The sequence below is a fragment of the Diaphorina citri genome, unplaced genomic scaffold (genome assembly GCF_000475195.1).
Source record: "Diaphorina citri unplaced genomic scaffold, Diaci psyllid genome assembly version 1.1 scaffold481, whole genome shotgun sequence".
Lineage (NCBI taxonomy): Eukaryota > Metazoa > Arthropoda > Insecta > Hemiptera > Psyllidae > Diaphorina > Diaphorina citri.
In genome coordinates, this window is record NW_007377916.1 from 6,686 (window position 1) to 28,811 (window position 22,126).

General features: G+C 38.4%; 3 protein-coding genes and 1 long non-coding RNA gene across 5 annotated transcripts; 2 read left to right on the forward strand and 2 right to left on the reverse strand.

The window, feature by feature from the left end:
• Nucleotides 1-455: 455 nt before the first annotated feature.
• LOC103509273 lies at nt 456-1,547 on the forward strand. Its single transcript, XR_541364.2, has 3 exons — nt 456-524; nt 915-1,010; nt 1,454-1,547. It is a non-coding gene; the product is annotated as an uncharacterized LOC103509273 (long non-coding RNA).
• Nucleotides 1,548-1,604: 57 nt separating this feature from the next.
• LOC103509274 lies at nt 1,605-3,763 on the reverse strand. Its single transcript, XM_008473869.2, has 3 exons — nt 3,259-3,763; nt 2,371-2,495; nt 1,605-2,010 (listed from the first exon to the last, which is right to left on the reverse strand). Exons 1-3 carry the CDS (start codon nt 3,389-3,391, stop codon nt 1,759-1,761), a joined length of 510 nt encoding a protein of 169 aa, XP_008472091.1. The 5' UTR covers nt 3,392-3,763; the 3' UTR covers nt 1,605-1,758.
• A 3,406-nt stretch (nt 3,764-7,169) lies between these two features.
• Nucleotides 7,170-21,465, forward strand: LOC103509278 (protein cramped-like). The gene is made up of 13 exons (XM_026823661.1): nt 7,170-7,398; nt 8,481-8,708; nt 9,707-9,976; nt 10,454-10,657; nt 11,387-11,471; nt 11,959-12,049; nt 12,818-12,988; nt 13,822-14,020; nt 16,148-16,383; nt 18,096-18,264; nt 19,305-19,415; nt 19,952-20,115; nt 20,602-21,465. The coding sequence occupies exons 2-13, from the start codon at nt 8,489-8,491 to the stop codon at nt 20,695-20,697; spliced, it is 2,016 nt and encodes a 671-aa protein (XP_026679462.1). The 5' UTR covers nt 7,170-7,398; nt 8,481-8,488; the 3' UTR covers nt 20,698-21,465.
• Nucleotides 16,716-18,784, reverse strand: LOC103509275. 2 transcript variants are annotated; one of them, XR_003391537.1, is made up of 3 exons: nt 18,597-18,749; nt 17,616-18,236; nt 16,716-17,336 (listed from the first exon to the last, which is right to left on the reverse strand). XR_003391537.1 is itself a non-coding variant. In XM_008473871.2 (2 exons), the coding sequence occupies exons 1-2, from the start codon at nt 18,696-18,698 to the stop codon at nt 17,223-17,225; spliced, it is 216 nt and encodes a 71-aa protein (XP_008472093.1). In that variant the 5' UTR covers nt 18,699-18,784; the 3' UTR covers nt 16,716-17,222. The 2 variants fall into 2 exon arrangements, 1 of the variants encoding a protein (XP_008472093.1); XM_008473871.2 differs by lacking the exon at nt 17,616-18,236 and having other exon boundaries at nt 18,597-18,784.
• Nucleotides 21,466-22,126: the final 661 nt, after the last annotated feature.

Consider the following 22,126-nt stretch of genomic DNA (forward strand, 5'->3'; position numbering starts at 1 on the left):
CTTACACCCATATTTATGAACAAAATGCTGGCTCTTAAGTTCGTGCTAAGCATAGTCTCAAGGCATTTGATTGGTCAATTTTGACTTGAGACTGATCTAAGAACGATCATTCTTGTTCATAAATACGAGTGTTAGTGTCATTGTAATAAATAAATTGAATTAATTGATAAGCTTAGACAGCGATGATAGTACGTTGTATGCATATGCAGATGCACCCAGTTCCCAAAAGATCTCTGAAGTTAAGCAACATTGGGCATGGTTAATATCCGGTTAGGTGACAATCTGGACAATCGCATGCCACTGCTCTAAATTATAGACAGTTTTTTTCTCCCTCTTCCTCTAAATTACTACATTTAGGGCCCCTTAAATATCCCTGCGGGGGTCCTAAATGCTGTGGGAATGGGATGTATGTCAGTGAAAATAACAATAACACCCTATTCTACATTGTATTGCAGAGTACAGCAGGAGTTACCTGTCCGTGTGGCCATACGTGTGATGCCAAGCCAAACCTTACGTCTTCCGAGGTAAGTTATGCTATTCCTTTTCCTACTAGGTCTCTTTATTTTTCTGGTTTAAGTGTAGGGAAATTATTTTTTCGACAGTATCACATTTACTTACCGTTGAAAAAAAAAAGTTGTTTTGACTCCTAGGCCCATAACAACGGATTTCTTATCGTACCGAAATCGAAGAGGCGGACAGGATAGGAGAAAGCCAGCCGTTCCGAGAACGAACCTTATGATGTCTGTTGAGGACAAAGTTCGCCCTGGGCGGGAATCGAACCCGCGGCCTAGCGCTTACAAGACAGGTGCGCTATTAACCAAGCTAACTAGGCTGAGTTGGCCTATCTGAGATACCTACACACTAAACTCTATTCTATGTTTAATCCTGGTCTCTTTGTTGTAATATTGTTTCAGAACACTGCTGGTGTTGTTATCAAATCCCCTGGTGATACGTTTAAGCGACCCAAACCCAAAGTAGAACCTCAGGATGAATTCCAAGCACAACTTGATGTAAGTTATCTAAAGTTTTGGTCAAACTAGAAATTGGCGTTTATTTTGGTAGCTTTTTTTTTACTTTCTATTTTTTATGGTAAATTAAGGACCCCAATGCACCGAAAATAAGTCTGTCAGGTGTTTTAACCCATATGCATACATTACTAACTTATCGTCCCAAAAGTGAAAAGAGAAAGAATATGGGATAAGAGAAAGCTTATGGGAACTTTTCCATTAGAACGGCGCGGCGCATAAAAATTGAATTTTCGACCTTTTAAAATGATTTTTTTTTTTTTTTTTTTTTTTTTTTTTTTTTTTTTTTCGTTTTGACCTCAGATTTGAACCGTTCAAAACTTTTTACGATTTTTTTATTATTATTATTATTTTCATAATTTTTACCCAAATGCAACTGCTCCATCAATCTCCTAACGTGTCCCTTTTCGTTGTCTCTTTTTCCCCAGAAATTCCAGCCCAAATCGTACAGCAAGCGGTTCCGTTCCAAGAACCTCATCGTACACCGCGTTCACCCCCTCAACACTCCCTCCCCTCCTCCCCGCACCCACCCTACCCCCTCCCGTACCACTGTACAGTCTCCCTCTAATAGCATGTCCAAATAACGCTTCTAGACATTGGTTCATGGCAAAGCTAGTCTTGGTCACAAAATCTCACATTGGTCACAGATAACTCTTGGACTAGCAAAGCTAGTCTTGGTCACAAAATCTCACATTGGTCACAAATAGCTTTCCTATGAACCAAATTCATTGGTTCATAGGAAAGCTTTCGTCACAAATATTCCAATACAGGTGACGCTCAGAAAGGTCACCGTTTTCGTGAAATCTATTCTCCCCGTCTTTTCCACTTTTTGTTCCAAAATGAGCAGCTTTCGTTCAACCAGCCTCAGTTGTCGAGTCAGCACTACCAAGATGGGCTCAAGTCTCACAGTCCGGGGGTTGTAGGGTTCGACACCTCGTGTTGGGTGGGCCGGGGCTTCATTCGGACTTGGCACGGGTTGTTCACACTTAGAATAGAGATGGAGTGGATTTGGGGTAATTTTTAGCCTTTAGGGTCAATTTTGGAGGGTATATTTTGGCACACCATGTTTAAAAGTCTCAAGTTTAGTGATATACCCATTTGCTAATAAACTGCTGAAATCGCCAGATTGTCAATATAGCCTAGTAAAAATAGACCTAGCTATGCAGTTGCTAAAGGAACTCCAATCCGGAAATGTGTTATAAATAAACAAGTTATGGGTACCCAGTTATTCTAAAAATTTTAATAAAAGGTAGGGAATAGTAGCATATACTACATACCTACCGTACGAGTATATATTACCAACTTCTATTATGTTACCTCAACAGTTCAACTTCTATTTACCTACCTCTTGTTGCCTAGCATTCGGATCAGATGGTTGCGGGTTCGATTCCAGGGGTGGCGATATATCAGTTGAATAATCTCCTCTGATCACATCGGGCATGGTCATTAGTTTTTGATATGTCCCTGCCTCTGCAATAGAACGCGGAAAATTCCCCGAGAATTTAAATCAAGTTTAGAATTAGGAAATAAATAGCTGATCCCTAAAGGGGATTGAACTGAAAAAAAAGCACCTCCCTTGTATGCAAGCCTAGGGTGAAAACGCGTGTAATTACCGAGAGAGGCCTCCCTTGTAAGCGCTACGTTGCGGGTTTAATTTTCGCCCGGAACTTTCATGTGCGGTTCATTTTCGTTGAATGTTATCTGTTTCGCATTTCCGTTTTTTATGTTCTAATTGACAAGTTCGCGGAGTTCGCGAATGATAACACATTGACAATTTGCTGAAGACGGGTCTGGAGTTCAGACCCGAAACGTCCAATACCAAACAGTAAGGTACGTGCCAACTTTAAGTCCTATAAAAAGTATAAGTTAAGTGTGAGTGTTGGCAAACCAAAAATTTCATTTAATTCTCGGAACTGTCTTTATTCTAAAGATAAGGTTCGTTCTCCGAACGACTGTCTAATTTCTATCCTCTCCTCCTTTCTCTCTTTGATTTCGGGATGGTGCGATGTGACCTCCGTTGTTAAGGTAAAATCACCTCGTTGATTGACGGCCGGTCAACTATGTTTGGAGACACCTTTACAGTTCTCTCTATCAACACTAGGACATGCGATATTTTTTTCCTCAGCCCAAAGTCCCCACTTTTTCCTACGAAAGGTAATTCCCTTCCGACCAGGACTAAAAAAATTGAACCTCTTGAACCTCTGTGCTCCAAAAATGGAACCACTTGTGCTACCTTTTCGCGTGATGATTTCTATGTCCCGTGCCGTACCACCTCGATTCATACTGTCCATAGCGTAATACAGATCTGTCATTTCCTGACATATGTTCTTCTGGGTAGTCATATCCTTGTTTTGTTCGGCGTCCATGATATAGGTCGATAGTATCGTTTAAAACGGTTGATAGTTAGATTTTTGACAATATCGTTAAAACGGTCGATAGTAAAACTGTTAAAACGATAGTAAAACTGGGCGATAAAACGAAAACTAGAAGTTATAACAAAAATTAGAGGTTTTGATAAGGGAAAAAGGTTTAAAATCGGAATAAAAGTGGTGACTGAGAAGAAAGAACCAAAGTTTTTTCACGTCCTGAAAGAATCGGTAAAATCGGTCTTCGCGTAGGAGTAAAATTGAAAAACTTTGCACGGAAATGAGGTTAAAAACTTTTCGGTGTTAAAATTGCTGAAATAGTGTCCCTTGGAAATGCGATTTTAGATTTTTGAACCAGTTTTCCTATCAGCCAGTAAAACACCGCGGTTTCCATTTGCTACTTTGCTAGCCTAGTTAAAAGTTTGCTTGGAGGGTTGCGCGCCTGCCTTGTAAACGCTGGGTTGCAGGTTCGTTCTCGACCGACTTTCCCCTATCCACTCCCTCTCTCTCCCATTTCGGGACGATAAGACCTTAGTAGTTACAGCTCCCTCTATCAAACCTTTGGGGGGACGTGAGGAGGAGGCTATTTAGAGCTAGTAATTTAAGTTTGCCTAGCAATGGACAAAAGTCTTCAAGGTAGATACCTTCTTTGATGATACATATTAAAAAGTCCCTCTTACTCAGTTCAACCTTATATTCCTGTACCTCCTTCGAAGAGACTGATTTTTTTTTCTTTCTTTTATGCTTTAATGGCAGGATTCTCACACTGTGAGCTCTTCCACCCAACCAACGATCGCCAACAGGATAATCCTGTCAATCTCTTTACGCAGTTTAACCTTATGTTCCCTGTGTGTTTCAGTTCGGAAATGAAGGCAAAGTTGTACTGACCTACTGTTGGGAGGATGTGAAACCAGATTTCAACATCAGGGCCACACTACAACATATGCTACTCGCCGCTAAACTTATCCTCAATAAAAACACCGTAAGTTTCCTTTTGGATCTTACACCCATATTTATGAACAAAATGCTGGCTCTTAAGTTCGTGCTAAGCATAGTCTCAAGGCATCTGATTGGTCAATTTTGACTTAAGACTGATTCTAGGAACGGATCATTCTTGAGCGTTCATTAAAATACGAGTGTACACACCCATATTTATGACAAAATGCTGGGCTCTTAAGTCGTGCTACAGCATAAGTCTCAAGGCATTGATGTCAAATTTTGACTTGAGACTGATCTAAGAACGAATCATTCTTGTCATAAATACGAGTGTTAGTGTCACTTGTAATAAACTAAAATGAATTAATTGATAAGCTGTAGACAGCGATATTAGTACGTTGTATGCATGCAATGCAGATGCACCCAGTTCCCAAAAAAGATCTCTGAAGTTAAAGCAACATTGGGCATGGTTAATATCATAGGTGACAATCTACAATCGCATGCAACTGCTCTCTAAATTATAGACAGTTTTTTTCTCCTCTCTTCTCTAAATTACCTAACATTTAGGGCGCCCCTTACAATATCCTCGTGGGGGTCTAAATGCTGTGGGAATGGCATGTATCATCAGTGAAAATAACAATAACACCCTATTCTACATTGTATTGCGAGAGTACAGCAGGACGTTACCTGTCCGTGTGGCCAGTACGTGTGATGCCCAACCAAAACCTTACGTCTTCCGAGGTAAGTTATGCTATTCCTCTTTCCTACTAAGTCTCTTTAATTTTCGGTTTAAAGTGTAGGAAATATTTTTTAGACAGTACAACATTTACTTACCGTTGAAAAAAAAAGTTGTTTGACTCCAGGCCCATAACAACGGATTTCTTACGTACCGAAATCGAAGAGGCCGGACAGGATAGGAGAAAGCCAGCCGTTCGAGAACGGAACCTTATGATCTGTTGAGGACAAAGTTCGGCCCTGGCGGGAATCGAACCCGCGGCCAGCGCTTTAACAAAGACAAGGTCGCGCTATTAACAAGCTAACTAGCTGAGTTGGCCTATCTGAGATACCTACACACTAAACTCCTATTCTATGTTTAACCTGCTCTTGTTGTAATATTGTTTTCCGAACACTGCGGTGTGGTTATCAAATCCCTGGTGAATACTTTAAGCGACCCAAACCCAAATAGAACCTCAGATGAATTCCAACACAACTTGATTAAAGATCTAAAGTTTTTGGTCAAACTAGAAATTGCGCCGTTATTTTGTAGCCTCTTTTTAACTTTCTATTTTTTATGGAAATTAAGGGACCCAATGCACCGAAAATGAAAGTCTGTCAGTGTTTTAACCCATAGGCATACATTACACATCACTTATCGTCCCAAAAAGTGAAAAAGAAAAGAATATGATAAGAGAGAAAGCTTATGGCACTTCTTTCCATTAGAACGGCGCGGCGCAAAAAAATTAAATTTTCCCCTTTTTAAAATATTTTTTTTTTTTTTTTTTTTTTTTTTTTTTTTAGTTTTGACCTCAGATTTGAACCGTTCAAAACTTTTTACGATTTTTTTATTATTATTATTATTTTCATAATTTTTACCCAAATGCAACTGCTCCATCAATCTCCTAACGTGTCCCTTTTCGTTGTCTCTTTTTCCCCAGAAATTCCAGCCCAAATCGTACAGCAAGCGGTTCCGTTCCAAGAACCTCATCGTACACCGCGTTCACCCCCTCAACACTCCCTCCCCTCCTCCCCGCACCCACCCTACCCCCTCCCGTACCACTGTACAGTCTCCCTCTAATAGCATGTCCCCCTCCCAATCTAATAATATCCCCCCTTCGTCTGTGATATCGCACCCCACCTCTTCCATGCAAGACTCCCTGTATACGATTTCTGGGGAAGTAAGAAGTGATATTGCTTCCTCCACTCTCGGTGGATTAAGGAGTGATGGTTCCTCTACGCACAGTGGAATAAGGAGTGATGGCCTTCCTTCTAGTGGAATAAGGAGTGATAATGCTTCCTCCAAGCTAGGTGGATTAAGGAGTGATGTTGCCTCTACACACAGTGGACTAAGGAGCGAAGGCTCTGCTAGTAGTGGAATAAGGAGTGATGGAGCCTCCCCTGCACAAGGAGGATTAAGGAGTGATGGTGCTTCCCCTGTAGAAAGTGGAATAAGGAGCTCGGAGCGTTCATTGCATAGTGAACTAAGGAGTGATACTGACAGTGGACTAAGGAGTGGTAGTGAAGTGAAGAGTGGAGGCAACAGTCATAACAATGGAGATACGAGTGACTTTCTGGGCAATCTAATGGACACTTCATTGAGTAAGTTTTTTGAAGAGCGACACCAAAATAGCCTCTTTACTTTATCTCATATTAACTTAACTTCGTACACAAAACGGCCACTCCGAGGCTTAGGTGTAGGGGCAAACAGCCCTAAAGGATGGGTTAAGCTACTACGAATCTTATCTGATATGCAATCACTTTGACCGAGTACCTGAGAAGGTATCACATTAGGCGTATGTACCATACATGGGTTTAAGTTTTAAACTCTTATGGCCAAAACCACAGTATGAGATTAAACTTAGTTAAAGTGAAACTCAGAATATAAAGCTATCTGGTTGGTTGATTTTAAATTAAAATTTAACGAATGAGACACCAGTTTAACATAAACCTTGGACGAATCGGACACCAGTCTAACAAAAACACAAGTTTAAATTCAGATTGTGGTCCCAACCATTGAAGGGGAAGTTTAACATTATGAAAGTTGTTAACTTTTAATTAAGTAATTGCTGAAATCAATCACCAATTTTTTTTTTTTTTTTTTTTTTTTTTTTAAAGGATTTTACTCAAATTTGGTGTTATTTTAAGAATTTGGGTGTTTATAAGTGTTTTCTTGGTGTTCTAGAGTTTCTGAATAGTTTCTATACCCCATAGGTTACGTTTTCATGTTCGAAAATTCATGTAGAAAACTGATAGAGCAAAGGAGAGAGAAGCCATTTTTCTTTCAGCTTTAATCACTTTCAAGTACAGAAGTTGTCAAATATTTTCCGAGGAAATACCAGAATAGCTATGAATTGGTGAGTATTTAAAACTATGAGGTATCAATGGAGTTCCTCTTTTCCCCCTCAATAAACATTCCATTTAGGTTACTGAGATGTCAAAATTCAACTTTTTCAAGTACAGAAGTTGTCAAATATTTTCCGAGAAAATACCAGAATAGCTATGAATTGGTAAGTATTTATTTCAAACTATGAGGTATCAATGGAGTTCCTCTTTTCCCCCTCAATAAACATTCCATTTAGGTTACTGAGATGTCAAAATTCAACTTGATAGCCCGAGAAAATACCAGAATAGCTATAAATTGGTAAGTATTTATTTAAAACTATGAGGTATCAATGGAGTTCCTCTTTTCCCCCTCAATAAACATTCCATTTAGGTTACTGAGATGTCAAAATTCAACTTGATAGAAGAATCTGGGTTACCCATAGAAATTCAAAATTTGTTATAAATGGCGTCTTGCTTTTCTAATTTTGCCTGATTTGCCTTACAAGACTCGGGAAAATATAAAATTTAGCATGTTATTTTCTCATGAAATTTGCAGTTCTCTTCCACAGATTCTCATTACCACAAGAACAAGAATTGTGTGGGCAAGTCAGTTTTTGTATATTAAGCAAGTGGTTTGTATTATAACTAATGAAAAAACACCTCTTTCAAATGAAACAAGAAAGTTGAGGAATCATAAGCATGATGCATATCAAAATGGGCTTTTGTTTGATAAATAAGGGTGCTTCTTACAACTTTGAACTTGTTTTGGATTTTCCAGACCATTTTTTATTCTTCATTAAGGCTCCATTTCACTGTTCTTTCCCATTTTGAATATTAATTTTTGTCTTTAATGTAGATATTAATTTAATCCCACAGGAAGGCAGCATGACTTGGTATGATACGCTTCATGACATTGGCACTTTTTTTTCTTAATATGTTTATTTAAATTTAAGCTGCTTCTCAAAAAAAAAAAAAAAAAAAAAAAAAAAAAAAAAAAAAAAAAAATGTATAATTATATATAAAAAATAAATATAAAAAAATGAAAATAAATAAATAAAAAAAAACTGACAAAATTCATTTACTTACTTGGCTCTATTTATTTATTTTCTTCCAGAATGTAAAATGTCATCATCCACTGGAGGAAAATCTCAAACAATCTCCCCACAATCTAATGACAAAGCAGATGAAGCCAGCGGAAGTATCATATCACCTCCCAGTGCTTCTGGTAGAGGCAGACATGAAGAAGGTAGTGGTATTCAGCTTCGGACCAGTGCACGAGTGTCGAAGAAATTGAAACTTGAAGCGGAAGCAGCTGCACAAAGCCAACCAGAGCAGAAGAAAGGTAATTATAACCCTCAGGTTGACACAGACTTTGTGCTTCTACACTAGAGTCAACATGAGGGAAGCAAAGTAACAGACAGTGCCCCTATCAAATACCAACAATACAGAAAATGTTTACTTTAGCTTTATACAGACCCTTTTATTACCTTAAAGTATTGCAAAGTGGTGCAAAGGTACATTAAAAAAAAGGTCCTTCTAAATCTAAAGGGTGTCCCAATAAGAACGGAAGATTTGAAAGGGTCATAACTTTTTTATGCATTGTTTTATCTTGCCCAATCTTTGACAGATTGATTGTAAACATATCAAAATTAGTCATCATGGAGTCTAAAATGGTTCAACAACGCATTAGCATAATAAAATCAACAAATTATCACTTTTGCACAAGCATTTTCCTAGTCGAAATCGTGTCATTTTCCGTTTTGGTGACGAGAAATGGCCTTGATGATAATGTAATTTTACCCCCCTAGACTTTTTTCTGTGGGGGTATCTAAAGTCACATGTTTACACCAACAAACCCACACCCACTGAAGCATTGAAAGGTGAATGCTGCATCAACGAGATACAGCCTGATTGTTTCAAATTTGTCATCGAAAATTTTGTCAAAAGAGAACGAATGTAACATCAAAGTCAAGAATGCTATCGGTCTGATTATTGTTCCATACAAAATTTCAGAATGTTTACTTCTCAAATCATCTAAGAAGTCCATTTTTTTCCATGGAGAACCATGCTTTATTAAACAATCAAACCTTGTGTTCTTATTGGGACAACCTTTATCATGTAGGTGCTTAGCTGCTGGTTTCTTCATTAGATGTACTGACCTGTTGCTGACCCACTCTATCCAACTTTTTTGCATTCTAATGCAACAGGTTCAATTACCACACATATTGATGGTCAGCCAATATGTCTACTATCCCTTCCCCTGCTTGAACTTTCCTCTCCCCTAATGTTTTCTTTTATTATTAGTAGGTATTTTTTTACTCATGTTTTTCCCCCTTCCAGATAACACTGAAGAGAAAAAACCTCCTGAGCCAGAGAAACCTCTCAAAAGACGAGCCCATGAGCTTTGGTCCACAGATGACAAGAACACATTCTTCGAGGCACTCAATGAGTATGGCAAAGATTTTGATGCCATTGCAAAGTACATGATGGCTAAAGTGAAGAAGAAAGGTGTTGTGGGGGCAGAGCACTGCTCTAAAACCAGAGCTCAAGTCAGATGCTTTTACTATAGGACGTGGCATAAGATTGCCAAACACTTGAACTTCCCTGAAGGTAGGTATGGTGTATGGTTCATTTCATGGTCAAGAATGTGATTTATAGATATCATTCTTTACTTTCACTAGAAGGCCCAGTTTCACTAGAAATAGGTACCTACTAGTGAATTTATTGATCGCTTATCTCTTGGACAAAAAAAAAAAAAAAAAAAATGTGATAGGTACCTATGTCAGCTACTAATAGTTGGTTGATTTCATGGTCAAGAATGTGATGTGTCGATAGGTTCTGTCTCTAAAACCATGTATATTTTGATGTCTAAATATTGTTCTTTACTTCACTAGAAGGCCCAATTTCACTAGAATTAAATACTAGTGAATTTATAGATTTAATCTCTTAGCTCTCAGACCAAATTATATATATATATAAAAAAAATCTGATCTATCACTCTATCAGCTACTAATAGTTTCTAGAAGTCTGATTTTTAAACTAAACTATGAAATCAGCCTCTAAATTATTCCCTCTCACTATTTCCAGGAGTACAAAAACTGACACAAGAGCTGTACGGGCTCATCAACTTTGGTGAAATGCGGAAGAAGTGTGGTGTCATCACGGTGAAGAATTGTATCAAGCTGAATGAGCTGATATACGGGGGTATCACTCAGATCCGAATCAAGGGCAAAAGTCTGCGGATTCGAACCCCGAACTGTCGTGCCATGAGGAAGATCAACCAGGTTATGGGTGAGTGGTTTTTTGGTATTAGAGAAAGGATTAGTTTTTCCCTGGTATTTAACTTAGCGTCATTAAGTTTACTTTTGAATTTGAAAGAGAAACAATTCAAATTGTTTTCAATAACACAGTAGGTATAAAATCCATCAAAAAGAAAAGATTTATTTCATGAGTCGGAAGTCCAATGTTTTTCATTGATACAAAATTGTATAAGGCAGCGTGTAACGTGTACAATACAAAATGGCCGAGTATGCCTTTCTTTTCACAAAATATACCCGTATCCCATGTTGTTTTTTTTTTTTTTTTTTTTTTTTTTTTTTTTTTTTGTCAACCAGGTTATGGGTGAGCGGTTTTTTGGTATTAGAGAAAGGATTAGTTTTTCCCTGTTATCTAACTTAGCGTCATTAAGTTTACTTTTGAATTTGAAAGAGAAACAATTCAAATTGTTTTCAATAACAAAGTATAAAATCCATCGAAAAGAAAAGATTCTTTTCATGGATCGGAAGTCCAATGTTTTTCATTGATACAAAATTGTATTGGGCAGCGCGTATCAATACAAAATGGCCGAGTGTGCCTTTCTTTTCACAAAATATACCCGTATCCCATGTTGTGTGTATTTTTTTAGTCTAATAGTAGGTTTCTCACAGTGAGCTCTTCTACCCAATGATTGCCTTCATTCACGTATGTCTAATTTTTTCATAAAAAAAAACAACTTGTCTCATTATACATGTCTCATTTCAGACTCTGAGGAAGACAAGATCCCCAGTCGCATCATAGTGGAGTTACGACCTAAAGACAAAGCCACCTGGCATACAGTACAAGCCATGTCTATGAATCGATTGCCTTCATTCACGTATGTCTAATTTTTTCATAAAAAAAACAACTTGTCTCTATACATGTCTCATTTCAGACTCTGAAGAAGACAAGATCCCCAGTCGCATCATAGTGGAGTTACGACCTAAAGACAAAGCCACCTGGCATACAGTACAAGCCATGTCTATGAATCGCATTTGGACAGAAGGCCTCTAAGCTCCAGTATGAATGAAAGTTCGCGCGCAAAAAATTTCCATATATTGCATATAAGGTCGTGACTTGAAACGTTGGTGAGCGAATTGAACTGTGTTCCGACACCTAATTTTTAATCAAAGTATATTATTTAGAAATGTCTTGTAAGACCTAGGTCGCGGGTTCGATTCCTGCCCGGGACAAACTTTATCCTAAACCAATAAGGTTCGTTCTCTGCACGGCTAGCTTTCTCCTATCCTGTCCATCTGTCTTCGATTTCGAGAGAAGACCTCCATTGTTATATTTCCCTCTATGAATCCTCGCGTTAGAACCACAGTCACTAACCATACCAAACTGGCCACCCTGCTTAATTATTTGCAGAAAATCAAATGGAAACAGGTAAAAGTCCGTCTTGTAAGACCTAGGTCGCGGGTTCGTTTCCCGCCCGGGCGAACTTTTATTCTAAGGTTACCTTACTAGGCATTTGCAGAAATGGAAACGGGTAAAATAATTAAAAAGATCTCTTCCCAGCTTACTTAGCTCGGAAGGTAGGACGCCTTTGGTGTTGTTTTTCGAAGATCATTGTAAAAATGTCGAATAGCCGATTGGAGGAGAAGAAGAGAAGCGCTAGGTCGCGGGTTCGATTCCTGCCCGGGACGAACTTTATCCTAAACCAGTAAGGTTCGTTCTCTGCACGGCTAGCTTTCTCCTATCCTGTCCATCTGTCTTCGATTTCGAGAGAAGACCTCCATTGTTATATTTCCCGGTTTCCTGCTCTATCAAATCACTTAACACTTGAGCTACAAGCTATTCAACAGCTAAGATCTTATATTAGACTTTATGACCTCACTCATTTTGCTGCGCCAGCCTAGTTAGCTTAGTTGGTAGTGCCTCTGCCTTGTAAGCGCTAGGCCGCGGGTTCGATTCCCGCCCGGTGCGGATTTTATCCTGATGGGATAATATTCGTCCTCGGAACGGCTGGCTTTCTCCTATCCTGTCTTCCTTCTCTCTTCGATTTCGGAACGATAAGACCATAGCAGTTACAGTTCCCTTTGTCAAACTTCTTTAAAAAAAAATCATTTTGCTGCAATTTTGGCTACCTTCTTCTTTTATTTGTATTTTTATTTCTTTTACAATGGTGTTTTCATCTCGATTTTTTTGTTTCAGACCAAAGGCACCCTGTGTGTTGCCCCTCAGTCAGATGCGACCATATCCCTGCCCAGTGTGAAGCGTAATGAAGCCAGCACTAGTTCGCACAGTGCATTCAGTCTTCTTAATCATGAGAAGAAGTTTGGATCCCCCGCCCTAGTGTCTACTATTCTAGGTCTTCTAAACCAGGTAATAACTAAATTACTCAAATTTGGTGTTATCTTAAGAATTTGGGTGTTTATAAGTGTTTTCTTGGTGTTCTAGAGTTTCTGAATAGTTTCTATACCCCAAACCCCATAGGTTACGTTTTCATGTTCGAAAATTCATGTAGAAAACTGATAGAGCAAAGGAGAGAGAAGCCATTTTTCTTTCAGCTTTATCTGGGTTCGATCCTCGGCAGAGTCGAAGATTTTTCGGCTCTTTTTTCGGCTTTTGGAGTTTGGGATCCACTTAGACTCGTGTCTACAACTGAGTAGCTACTCTAATTAATTAGCAATTAGTGACGGCATTGCCAGAGTACAAAGAAGAAAATGATTGGGCTTTTGAGTTTTCATGATACTTTGAAAAACTAGAACAAAGAAAACTAGTAGAAAAAAAAGGCAAATGAAATCGTCATCGTCATTTGGAGGTGGACACTTATAGGAGCTGTGTTCAATTTAAACAAATCATCACTTTATTTTTACATTACCACAGTAAAAGCGTCGTAGATTTGTACAAGCTTAACCCGACCTTTAGGGCCGTTTGCCCCTACACCTAAGCCTCAGTGTGGACTTTTTATTTACAGAGTTAATAATCCACTACAGTAAAAACTCGATTTGATTTGAACCATTTCACCCCCTTGTGTTATTCACAGAGTTAATTTATTTATTTATAAGTTTCCATTTATTGGTTTTTCAGAACAATTCTCTCATTAAATAAGTAGTTAACAAATGGTATACCCATCCTTAATAAACCACTACGGTAAAATTAGTAAAAACTCGATTTGATTTAAACCATTACACCCTCTCCCGTGTTATTCATAGATTCGTCATTCCACGCCTGGGAATAGAAAGCGACAGCGGGCAGATAGTTCGAGTGACAAATCTAAATCAGGGCCGGCTGTAGGAGGGGGCGAAAGCAGCAGTTCAGAGAGCGAGAAGAAAGATAACACGGGGAATGGCAGCTGTTACGATATCAACTTGCCTGCTTTCAGTCTGCCGGTGTTCTCTGTGGAACCAGCAGGTAGGTGCCTCGGTGGCGGAGTGGACAAGACGCTCGTCTGGTAAGCAGGAAGGCGCGGGTTCAGTCCGGCCGAGGCATGGAATTTATCTTTATTATTATTATTAGGTATTATTATTTTTTTTTATATTTTGACCACTTGAAAAATATGAATTTGATGGCAAATTCGAGGAAATCAGGCTGTATGTCGTAAATTATTGGTGTAAAAAAAAGTGAATATAACTTTCGAAATTTCTTGTGGCTTGTTACAAGCGCAAATTTCGTGAACCATCATTCCTAGAACCCTTACATGTACACCGATTGATTTCTCGTGAAAAGTTACATAGGAAAGACTCCTTGGTCATCTTAAATACTTTAATGGAAACTCTTGTTGAAAAAAAAAATCATGTTGAAATATTTGGAGATATCACAGAGAGGAGAGAGGGAGCAGAGAGAACCTTCCAGTCTGAAAGCAGAAGAGAGAATGAGCTCTGACAAAAATCTAGGTCTGAAGAAACCTCCCCTTGACCCCCTACTACCAAAAACCATGTAGGGGGTCAGGGGAAATGTAGGGGATTGAGGGGAGGATTCTCCTACATTTTGACCATAGGTTTGAAGTTCGGACTTAATTTACTCATTTCCCCTCCATTTTCATAAGTGGAAGGTCCTCATCGATTCTTCTGTAATAAGTCTCTCAAAAAGCTTCGTGGGCCATGAAAATGGTCTGGCGGGCCGCTAGTTGGAAACCCCTGCTATAGGACAAGGAAAGTAAAAAAGAGTGGAGCGAAGAGAGCTTAGAGCAGTGCTTCTCAAAGTTGTTGCCACCGCGGCACACTTTTCAAAAATCCTATCTTTCTGCGGCACACAGTTTGAGAAGCACTTGGACCATAAAGCATCGAGAAGGTAGAGAAGGGAAGTGACGATAGAGAGAAGCTATGACTTTAAACCGCATAAAACTGAGAGCAAAAAAATCTATTTGAATCGTTCCCAAGAAGAACGGCCTATGTGATTTTTGCTACTTTTCAGGAGAGACATTTTAATACAGTGATGTGGAAATTTATCCCAGAATCATGTTTTCTTACACATAGGCCCTTTTACATGAAACCTTTCACTTCTTACTGTACTTAGAGGGATATTATAAAGAATATAAAGAAAAGTCTGTAAAGGATTCTGAATGTTAACAATGAACTTATTATTATTATTACTTTGCATGCAAAATTACAAGGACGGGACTTCTGAATTACTTAGTGAACTATTAGCATGCACTCATTGTTTAAATTTCAAAGTATCTCTGAAAGCAGGAAAGTACACTGTAATGTTACAAAACAAAATGTTGGGTAATCGGTTGACTTCCTAATTAGACAGTCAAAAATCACGCTCAACAGGTGTATCGCACGGGTCACACGGAACTGAAAGGGGACACCCTGTCCTGAGGCAAAATCTTTACACATAGGCCGTTATTCTTCTGAAATTTTACTCGAATCTTCACGAAGTTGGTCGAAAAAAAACGACTTCCGATTTTCTCCCCCCAAAACTGATTAGTGCATTGAAACAAGGAGATCACAGAGGCCCCAACTAAAAAATAAAAAAAAAATCGAAAATTTTCACATAGGCCGTTCTTCTTGGGAACGATTCACTTGAAGAAAAAAAAATCTGTTGTGACGCAGTGGGAGTAGGGTGGAAAATCTTGAAAAAGTAGACTGGAAATTTGGAAAAATGGACTGGAAAACCGAGAAAAGTCAGGGAATTTTATTTTTCCATTTTGGTAGACACCCTGTAATAGGCTAATAGGTACAGGTTTAACAGGGAATTTTATTTTTCCATTTTGGTAGACACCCTGAAAAATAGAGCATTAGAGGTCACACAGGTCATTTTCCTACGCGCGTCCCAATATTTTTCTACAGTGGCTTCCAAGGCTGGACAGGAAGTTAGGTGTGCTTGGTTCATTGGAGAGTTAAAGGAACATAAAGGACAGGCGAGTTTTTGATACCTATTCTATGATTGGATTTTTAAGCCAGCCTAGTTAGCTTGGTTGGTAGCGCGTCTGTCTTGTAAGCGTGATTCCCGCCCGGGGCAGATTCTATCCTTAAAAAAAAAAAAAAACAAAAAAAAAAAGGTTGTTAAATTTAACTAATGTCATTAAATTCACAGTTCGTGAGACCTCAGCAGGCCCATCTCCCACCAGTATGAACCCAGCAACCTCTTCCCCTATCACTACCAACACACCCTCTGCTCCTATTGGTCAATGTAAAACCCCCACCACCAGCCCTAACAAGGATGTTGTACCAGGGGAGGTCAGCAAGGAACTGCCCAAACCAGAGACCATACTGCAGGGCTGGACCTTGGACACGGTGCATAATACGCAAGTCGGACATTTGTATTCTATGGTAAGTATCGCTAGGTAAGTCTACGGCAAGGTAAGTATTATTAGTATTAGTATAGACAGTGCTTTATTTATATTTTTAACAGTAGGTACAATATTACAATAGTGATAAATACAATAATATCAGTAAGGGAGTGCCTACCTAGATATAGTTCCTAGATAAGTCTACAGCAAGGTAAGTATTATTAGTATTAGTATAATCAGTGCTTTATTTTATTTATATTTTTAACAGTAGGTACAATATTACAATAGTGATAAATACAATAATATCAGTAAGGGAGTGCCTACCTAGATATAGTTACTTAATGGTTGGGGCCACGAAGTAAGTAAGGTAAGTATTAGTAAGTAAGGTGAGTATTTGTATTCTATGGTAAGTAAAAGTAGCTGTATACTACTACTACTACTACATACTTGCATAAAACAGTCATTATATCCTTATTCTTTTTTTAAGGCCTTATTTTTAGTGGCAGGGTTCTCGTAAAGGAGCTCTTCCAGCCAACCCACTTCTTGCATAAAGGTTGTAACAGAGCCTGGTTTGCTTGGATAATAGCGCAGCAAATAGCGGGGGGGGGGGGGAGCTACATACCCAAGTGGAACGATTTTAATCTCTGGTTTACTACTTGCGTAAATCAATCATCTTATCCTTCTGTTTGCATCAAGGTTACAAAACCCGGCTCCCGGCGCGAACGACCTTACCATCATAAGTGTTAAAGCGCCTAATCGAAAAAAAAAGGTTACAAAAAGGTCATGCGATGTTAGAAAAGCTTTTACGTTCTGTAGAAGAATTTGCTTCTACTGCGGTTGTGTTAGCATCTTTGCAGTTCATATTCTTCATATATGTAGCTAGGGTATCTTGTGATCCATATTATGGTAGAGATTTCTCATATGGGTAGTGACACAGGTGACTTCTGACCCATTACCTCCTGATGTTGTTGATTCCGCTATTGTTGGGTTGATCTGAAATTGAAATTCATTCGTATTTAGACCTCTTTATTCCTGGTTTGATAGTAGAAAAACTCGCCCCTCAAAATATCTTTGTTCGGTATCATTTTGCCTAGTATGGTAAAGAATTTTGTAAAAAAAACAAAAAAAAAACACACACACTTTTCTGCTCCATGTCTCCATACCATACTACAGATCCCTTAAAGGTAGGTAATTGTCCTCACGAGGCTGAGTTTTTCTGTGATGAAAAACTACACTAAATGCTAAAACTCGACTTGGACGCGAACCACCAACCTTCAGATCTAAAGTCCACGGCGCTAATCACCACTGTACCAGAGTCATACTACATCATGGACGTTTCTTGTCTCTTGTTGATGTTCTAGAATTCTAGATTCGGATTGTGGACATAGATACCTCCGTGGATTTTAATTCTCAATTATCTTACTTCTTTTTGAGCTTACAGAGGAAGGCCTTTGGTCTCATATTGTTCACAAATAACTTTTCTATTCATCGGTTTCAATCTTGACTGTTCACAAATACTTTTGTTCACTGGGTTTAGTCTTCTCTGGTCATAAATAACGCTTCTAGACATTGGTTCATGGCAAAGCTAGTCTTGTTCACAAAATCTCACATTGGTCACAAATAACTCCTCTGTTTATTGGTTCATAGGAAAGCTTTCGTCACAAATATCCCAATACAGGTGACGCTCAGAAAAGTCACCGTTTTCGTGAAATCTATTCTCCCCGTCTTTTCCACTTTTTGTTCCAAAATGAGCAGCTTTCGTTCAACCAGCCTCAGTTGTCGAGTCAGCACTACCAAGATGGGCTCAAGTCTCACAGTCCGGGGGTTGTAGGGTTCGACACCTCGTGTTGGGTGGGCCGGGGCTTCATTCGGACTTGGCACGGGTTGTTCACACTTAGAATAGAGATGGAGTGGATTTGGGGTAATTTTTAGCCTTTAGGGTCAATTTTGGAGGGTATATTTTGGCACACCATGTTTAAAAGTCTCAAGTTTAGTGATATACCCATTTGCTAATAAACTGCTGAAATCGCCAGATTGTCAATATAGCCTAGTAAAAATAGACCTAGCTATGCAGTTGCTAAAGGAACTCCAATCCGGAAATGTGTTATAAATAAACAAGTTATGGGTACCCAGTTATTCTAAAAATTTTAATAAAAGGTAGGGAATAGTAGCATATACTACATACCTACCGTACGAGTATATATTACCAACTTCTATTATGTTACCTCAACAGTTCAACTTCTATTTACCTACCTCTTGTTGCCTAGCATTCGGATCAGATGGTTGCGGGTTCGATTCCAGGGGTGGCGATATATCAGTTGAATAATCTCCTCTGATCACATCGGGCATGGTCATTAGTTTTTGATATGTCCCTGCCTCTGCAATAGAACGCGGAAAATTCCCCGAGAATTTAAATCAAGTTTAGAATTAGGAAATAAATAGCTGATCCCTAAAGGGGATTGAACTGAAAAAAAAAGCGCCTGCCTTGTATGCAAGCCTAGGGTGAAAACGCGTGTAATTACCGAGAGAGGCCTCCCTTGTAAGCGCTACGTTGCGGGTTTAATTTTCGCCCGGAACTTTCATGTGCGGTTCATTTTCGTTGAATGTTATCTGTTTCGCATTTCCGTTTTTTATGTTCTAATTGACAAGTTCGCGGAGTTCGCGAATGATAACACATTGACAATTTGCTGAAGACGGGTCTGGAGTTCAGACCCGAAACGTCCAATACCAAACAGTAAGGTACGTGCCAACTTTAAGTGTTTAAGTCCTATAAAAAGTATAAGTTAAGTGTGAGTGTTGGCAAACCAAAAATGTCATTTAATTCTCGGAACTGTCTTTGTTAGGGCTTAGGATTTACAGGGTTGTTAAGCTAACAGGCTGTTAGAGGCTGAAAAGAAGGTCGGCCCACCAGCAGTCCATTATTAATTAACGATCATAACAAAGTCCTATTTATCTCTGCAGGTTCTACAGCGGCTAAGGACGCAGTGGCGGTATTAGATGAACTGATGGACATTTCATTTCCACACTTGGAACTCGAAGCTTCCACATCTTCCTCACCCAATAACTTTACAGGTAAACAGATTCAAGTGAGGTGTAAATTTTGCACGTGCTTTTATTTAAATTGAGAGTTTGTATAGATAGAATCTTGTATTTAATATTCGAGCGACTTTTACGGTATCGATTGACTATTAATGAATTTATTTAATTTTGACATCCTTTGTAAATACTATTTTACTTAATATACTCGTAAGTACCTATATATAACTTAAGTAAAATAGGGATCAATTGACTTGAAACTTACTACTTACTACATTTGTGTATTTTGTATGACTTATTCTACCAAAAATGTTGACATTTGTTCACACAATAAAAGCATGTACGTAAAATAATGATAAATTAAAAAGTTGGGTAACTTTTAACGAACACGACACTTGGTAAAATAACTCAAAATCGAGAGGGATTATTTTCCCCAAAAAATCCTTTAATTTAAGTTAAACTGAGTAAGTTACTTTGATCATTCCCTGCCTCAGTCGAGAGTCGAACCCGCGACCTCTCGATAACTGCTGCCTATCGACCTAGTGTAAACTTTGTCTCTCCCTCCCCTACAGGTCTCATCCCCACCAAAGAGGACTCTATCTCCCTCCCCTCCTCCCCATCCAAACTACTCAAGGAGGGCGAAAACAAGTGGCTAAGTTCAGAGGTAGCTGATTACTCTCTATCTAGTCTCCTAGGTCATCTGGAATCACCTGCTAAACCTGCCATACCATCTGATGTAAGTCATCTTCTTCTTTTACTGCACCTTTTCCCAATCCCTTTTGGGGTTGGCGCTACCCTCAATCTTCTGTAAGTCAACACCGTTTATTGTTTTCAATAAGATTAAGAAAGGCAACAGTGCCTTCACAAAGGCCAATCACAAGTTGTACCCTAATTCATAATTCTTAGGAAGAACTCGGATTTTTTAAAAGATATTTGATAGAAGGAATTCTTACATCGAAGATTTATTTTAGAAGGAAGACAGGATCTAGAAGAAAGCCAGTCTTATTTTAGAAGGAAGACAGGATCTAGAAGAAAGCCAGCCTTATTTTAGATTTTAGAAGGAAGACAGGATCTAGAAGAAAGCCAGCCTTATTTTAGAAGGAAGACAGGATCTAGAAGAAAGCCAGCCCGAGAGCAAACCTTATGTGTTTAGGATAAAATTCGCCCCGGGCGAAAATCGTTCCCAGGTTATTAACAAGGATTCTTTCTCTCATTCCCACAGATGCAAAGCATGATGAGTGAGAGTAGTGTAGACTATATGGCCAAGTTTGCTGATCTTGCCGCTCAAATGGCGAACGATGAAACCTGCAAGAACTGAGGACAAATATACCTACATAGATGAGAGCTCTTGAGTGGTTACTATCTGGTGCCCTTGATTTGAACCAATGGGGTCGCGTGAATCAGGTCTTCATATCTTATTGTCTTCTAATAAGTTCTTATGAAGTGATTCGCAAATCGAAGTTTTTTGCCTCTACATGGGATCAAGAGCAGTTAACATATTTTGTCCGGAAATAATCTCCCTATTATTTCTCGGTAGTTGAATACCTATAAGTAAAACTTGATCTTCATTATTTTCGTCAGTACAAAGTTTGTTTCGGTACAAAATTTTGAATGTTGTACAAAAATTCTAACCCTTATTATCATTATTGTTCTTAACCCATTAGGTATCTGCTGGTTACGAGTAGGTATAAGATTGTTTTGTTTCGTTCTTCCACCGTTCTTCGTTTATCTCGGTTGAATGTACCACTTTTGGTCCCAATAATGTGAAGATAAAATTAGTTGAAGGTAATCGATATCATTATTAGGGATTTTTTGGAACCAAAATTAGTGTCCCTTTAATTGAATCTTCAACGTTATTTGACAAAAACTCGTTTCGGTATATGCTCAGAAACAAGTTTTCGTCAAATACAAATTAACGGGACCCTAATTTTGGTTGCAAAAACTCTCTATTTTTTCTACTAACCTCCCCACAGTTTTCACTCTTGAACAATAATTATTGTTTTATTGGACATATTCATTATTTATTCATATTGGTTTGTTTAGAGACTATATTGTTTTATTTGTTATTGGACATTATGTACCTACCCTGATTTCTGTAGCGATATATTTTATTTTGATTATTATTTCGAACCAAGAAGCAATAATAAATTGTTGAAAAAAATAACAATAAATAATAAATATAAAAAAAGTTCTTACTGGTCCCAGTATATTTCAGCTTTTTTTCTCTTTCTTTACACTTTTATTTCCTTGAAGTATTTGGACTTTGAGACATTTAAGGTATTGTTCCATGTTTCTGCAGTCTGCCCTGGTCTTCCAAAAATGAAAACAAGAGGAGCAAATAAATGAAAAAATTAAATCAGTTTTTTAAATATATTTATATTTTTATTGCCGTTAAAACGATAGATAGGTACTTGGGGTTCAGGAAACTATCTACATATATGTACGAATCTTACGTATTCTTGAGAGTTCATTGCAACGGTCAAATGACATCACTCGTTGCTATCTTGAAAGCCCAGAAGAGGTAGTAGAACGGCCGCGGTAGACAGTAATAGTACATAAAGTAAGTCTAATTAACATATATGTACGTAAAACCACACTAGGCAAGAATTGGATTCGTTATCGAGGCTGTAAAGTTAGTTACCTGCAAATAGCTTATTTGTTAGATTTCCAAATCAACTTTCACACTGTTTGCAGATTTATTCCCCTTTTTTTACGATTCGAGGTCGAATATGACCATTTATACCTAG

Excerpts from the sequence above, each read along its gene's own strand:
- LOC103509278 (XM_026823661.1), top strand. The coding sequence starts at position 8,489 with ATGTCATCATCCACTGGAGGAAAATCTCAAACAATCTCCCCACAATCT. Across the intron at positions 10,658-11,386 it reads GAAGATCAACCAGGTTATGG|ACTCTGAGGAAGACAAGATC; the intron begins GTGAGTGGTTTT and ends GTCTCATTTCAG. Across the intron at positions 14,021-16,147 it reads GTTCTCTGTGGAACCAGCAG|TTCGTGAGACCTCAGCAGGC; the intron begins GTAGGTGCCTCG and ends TTAAATTCACAG.
- LOC103509275 (XM_008473871.2), bottom strand. The coding sequence starts at position 18,698 with ATGACCATGCCCGATGTGATCAGAGGAGATTATTCAACTGATATATCG. Across the intron at positions 17,337-18,596 it reads CGAATGCTAGGCAACAAGAG|ATCAACCCAACAATAGCGGA; the intron begins GTAGGTAAATAG and ends TTTCAATTTCAG.
- LOC103509274 (XM_008473869.2), bottom strand. The coding sequence starts at position 3,391 with ATGGACGCCGAACAAAACAAGGATATGACTACCCAGAAGAACATATGT. Across the intron at positions 2,496-3,258 it reads AGAAATCATCACGCGAAAAG|AGGCAGGGACATATCAAAAA; the intron begins GTAGCACAAGTG and ends GTTCTATTGCAG. Across the intron at positions 2,011-2,370 it reads CGAATGCTAGGCAACAAGAG|TGTGAACAACCCGTGCCAAG; the intron begins GTAGGTAAATAG and ends CTCTATTCTAAG.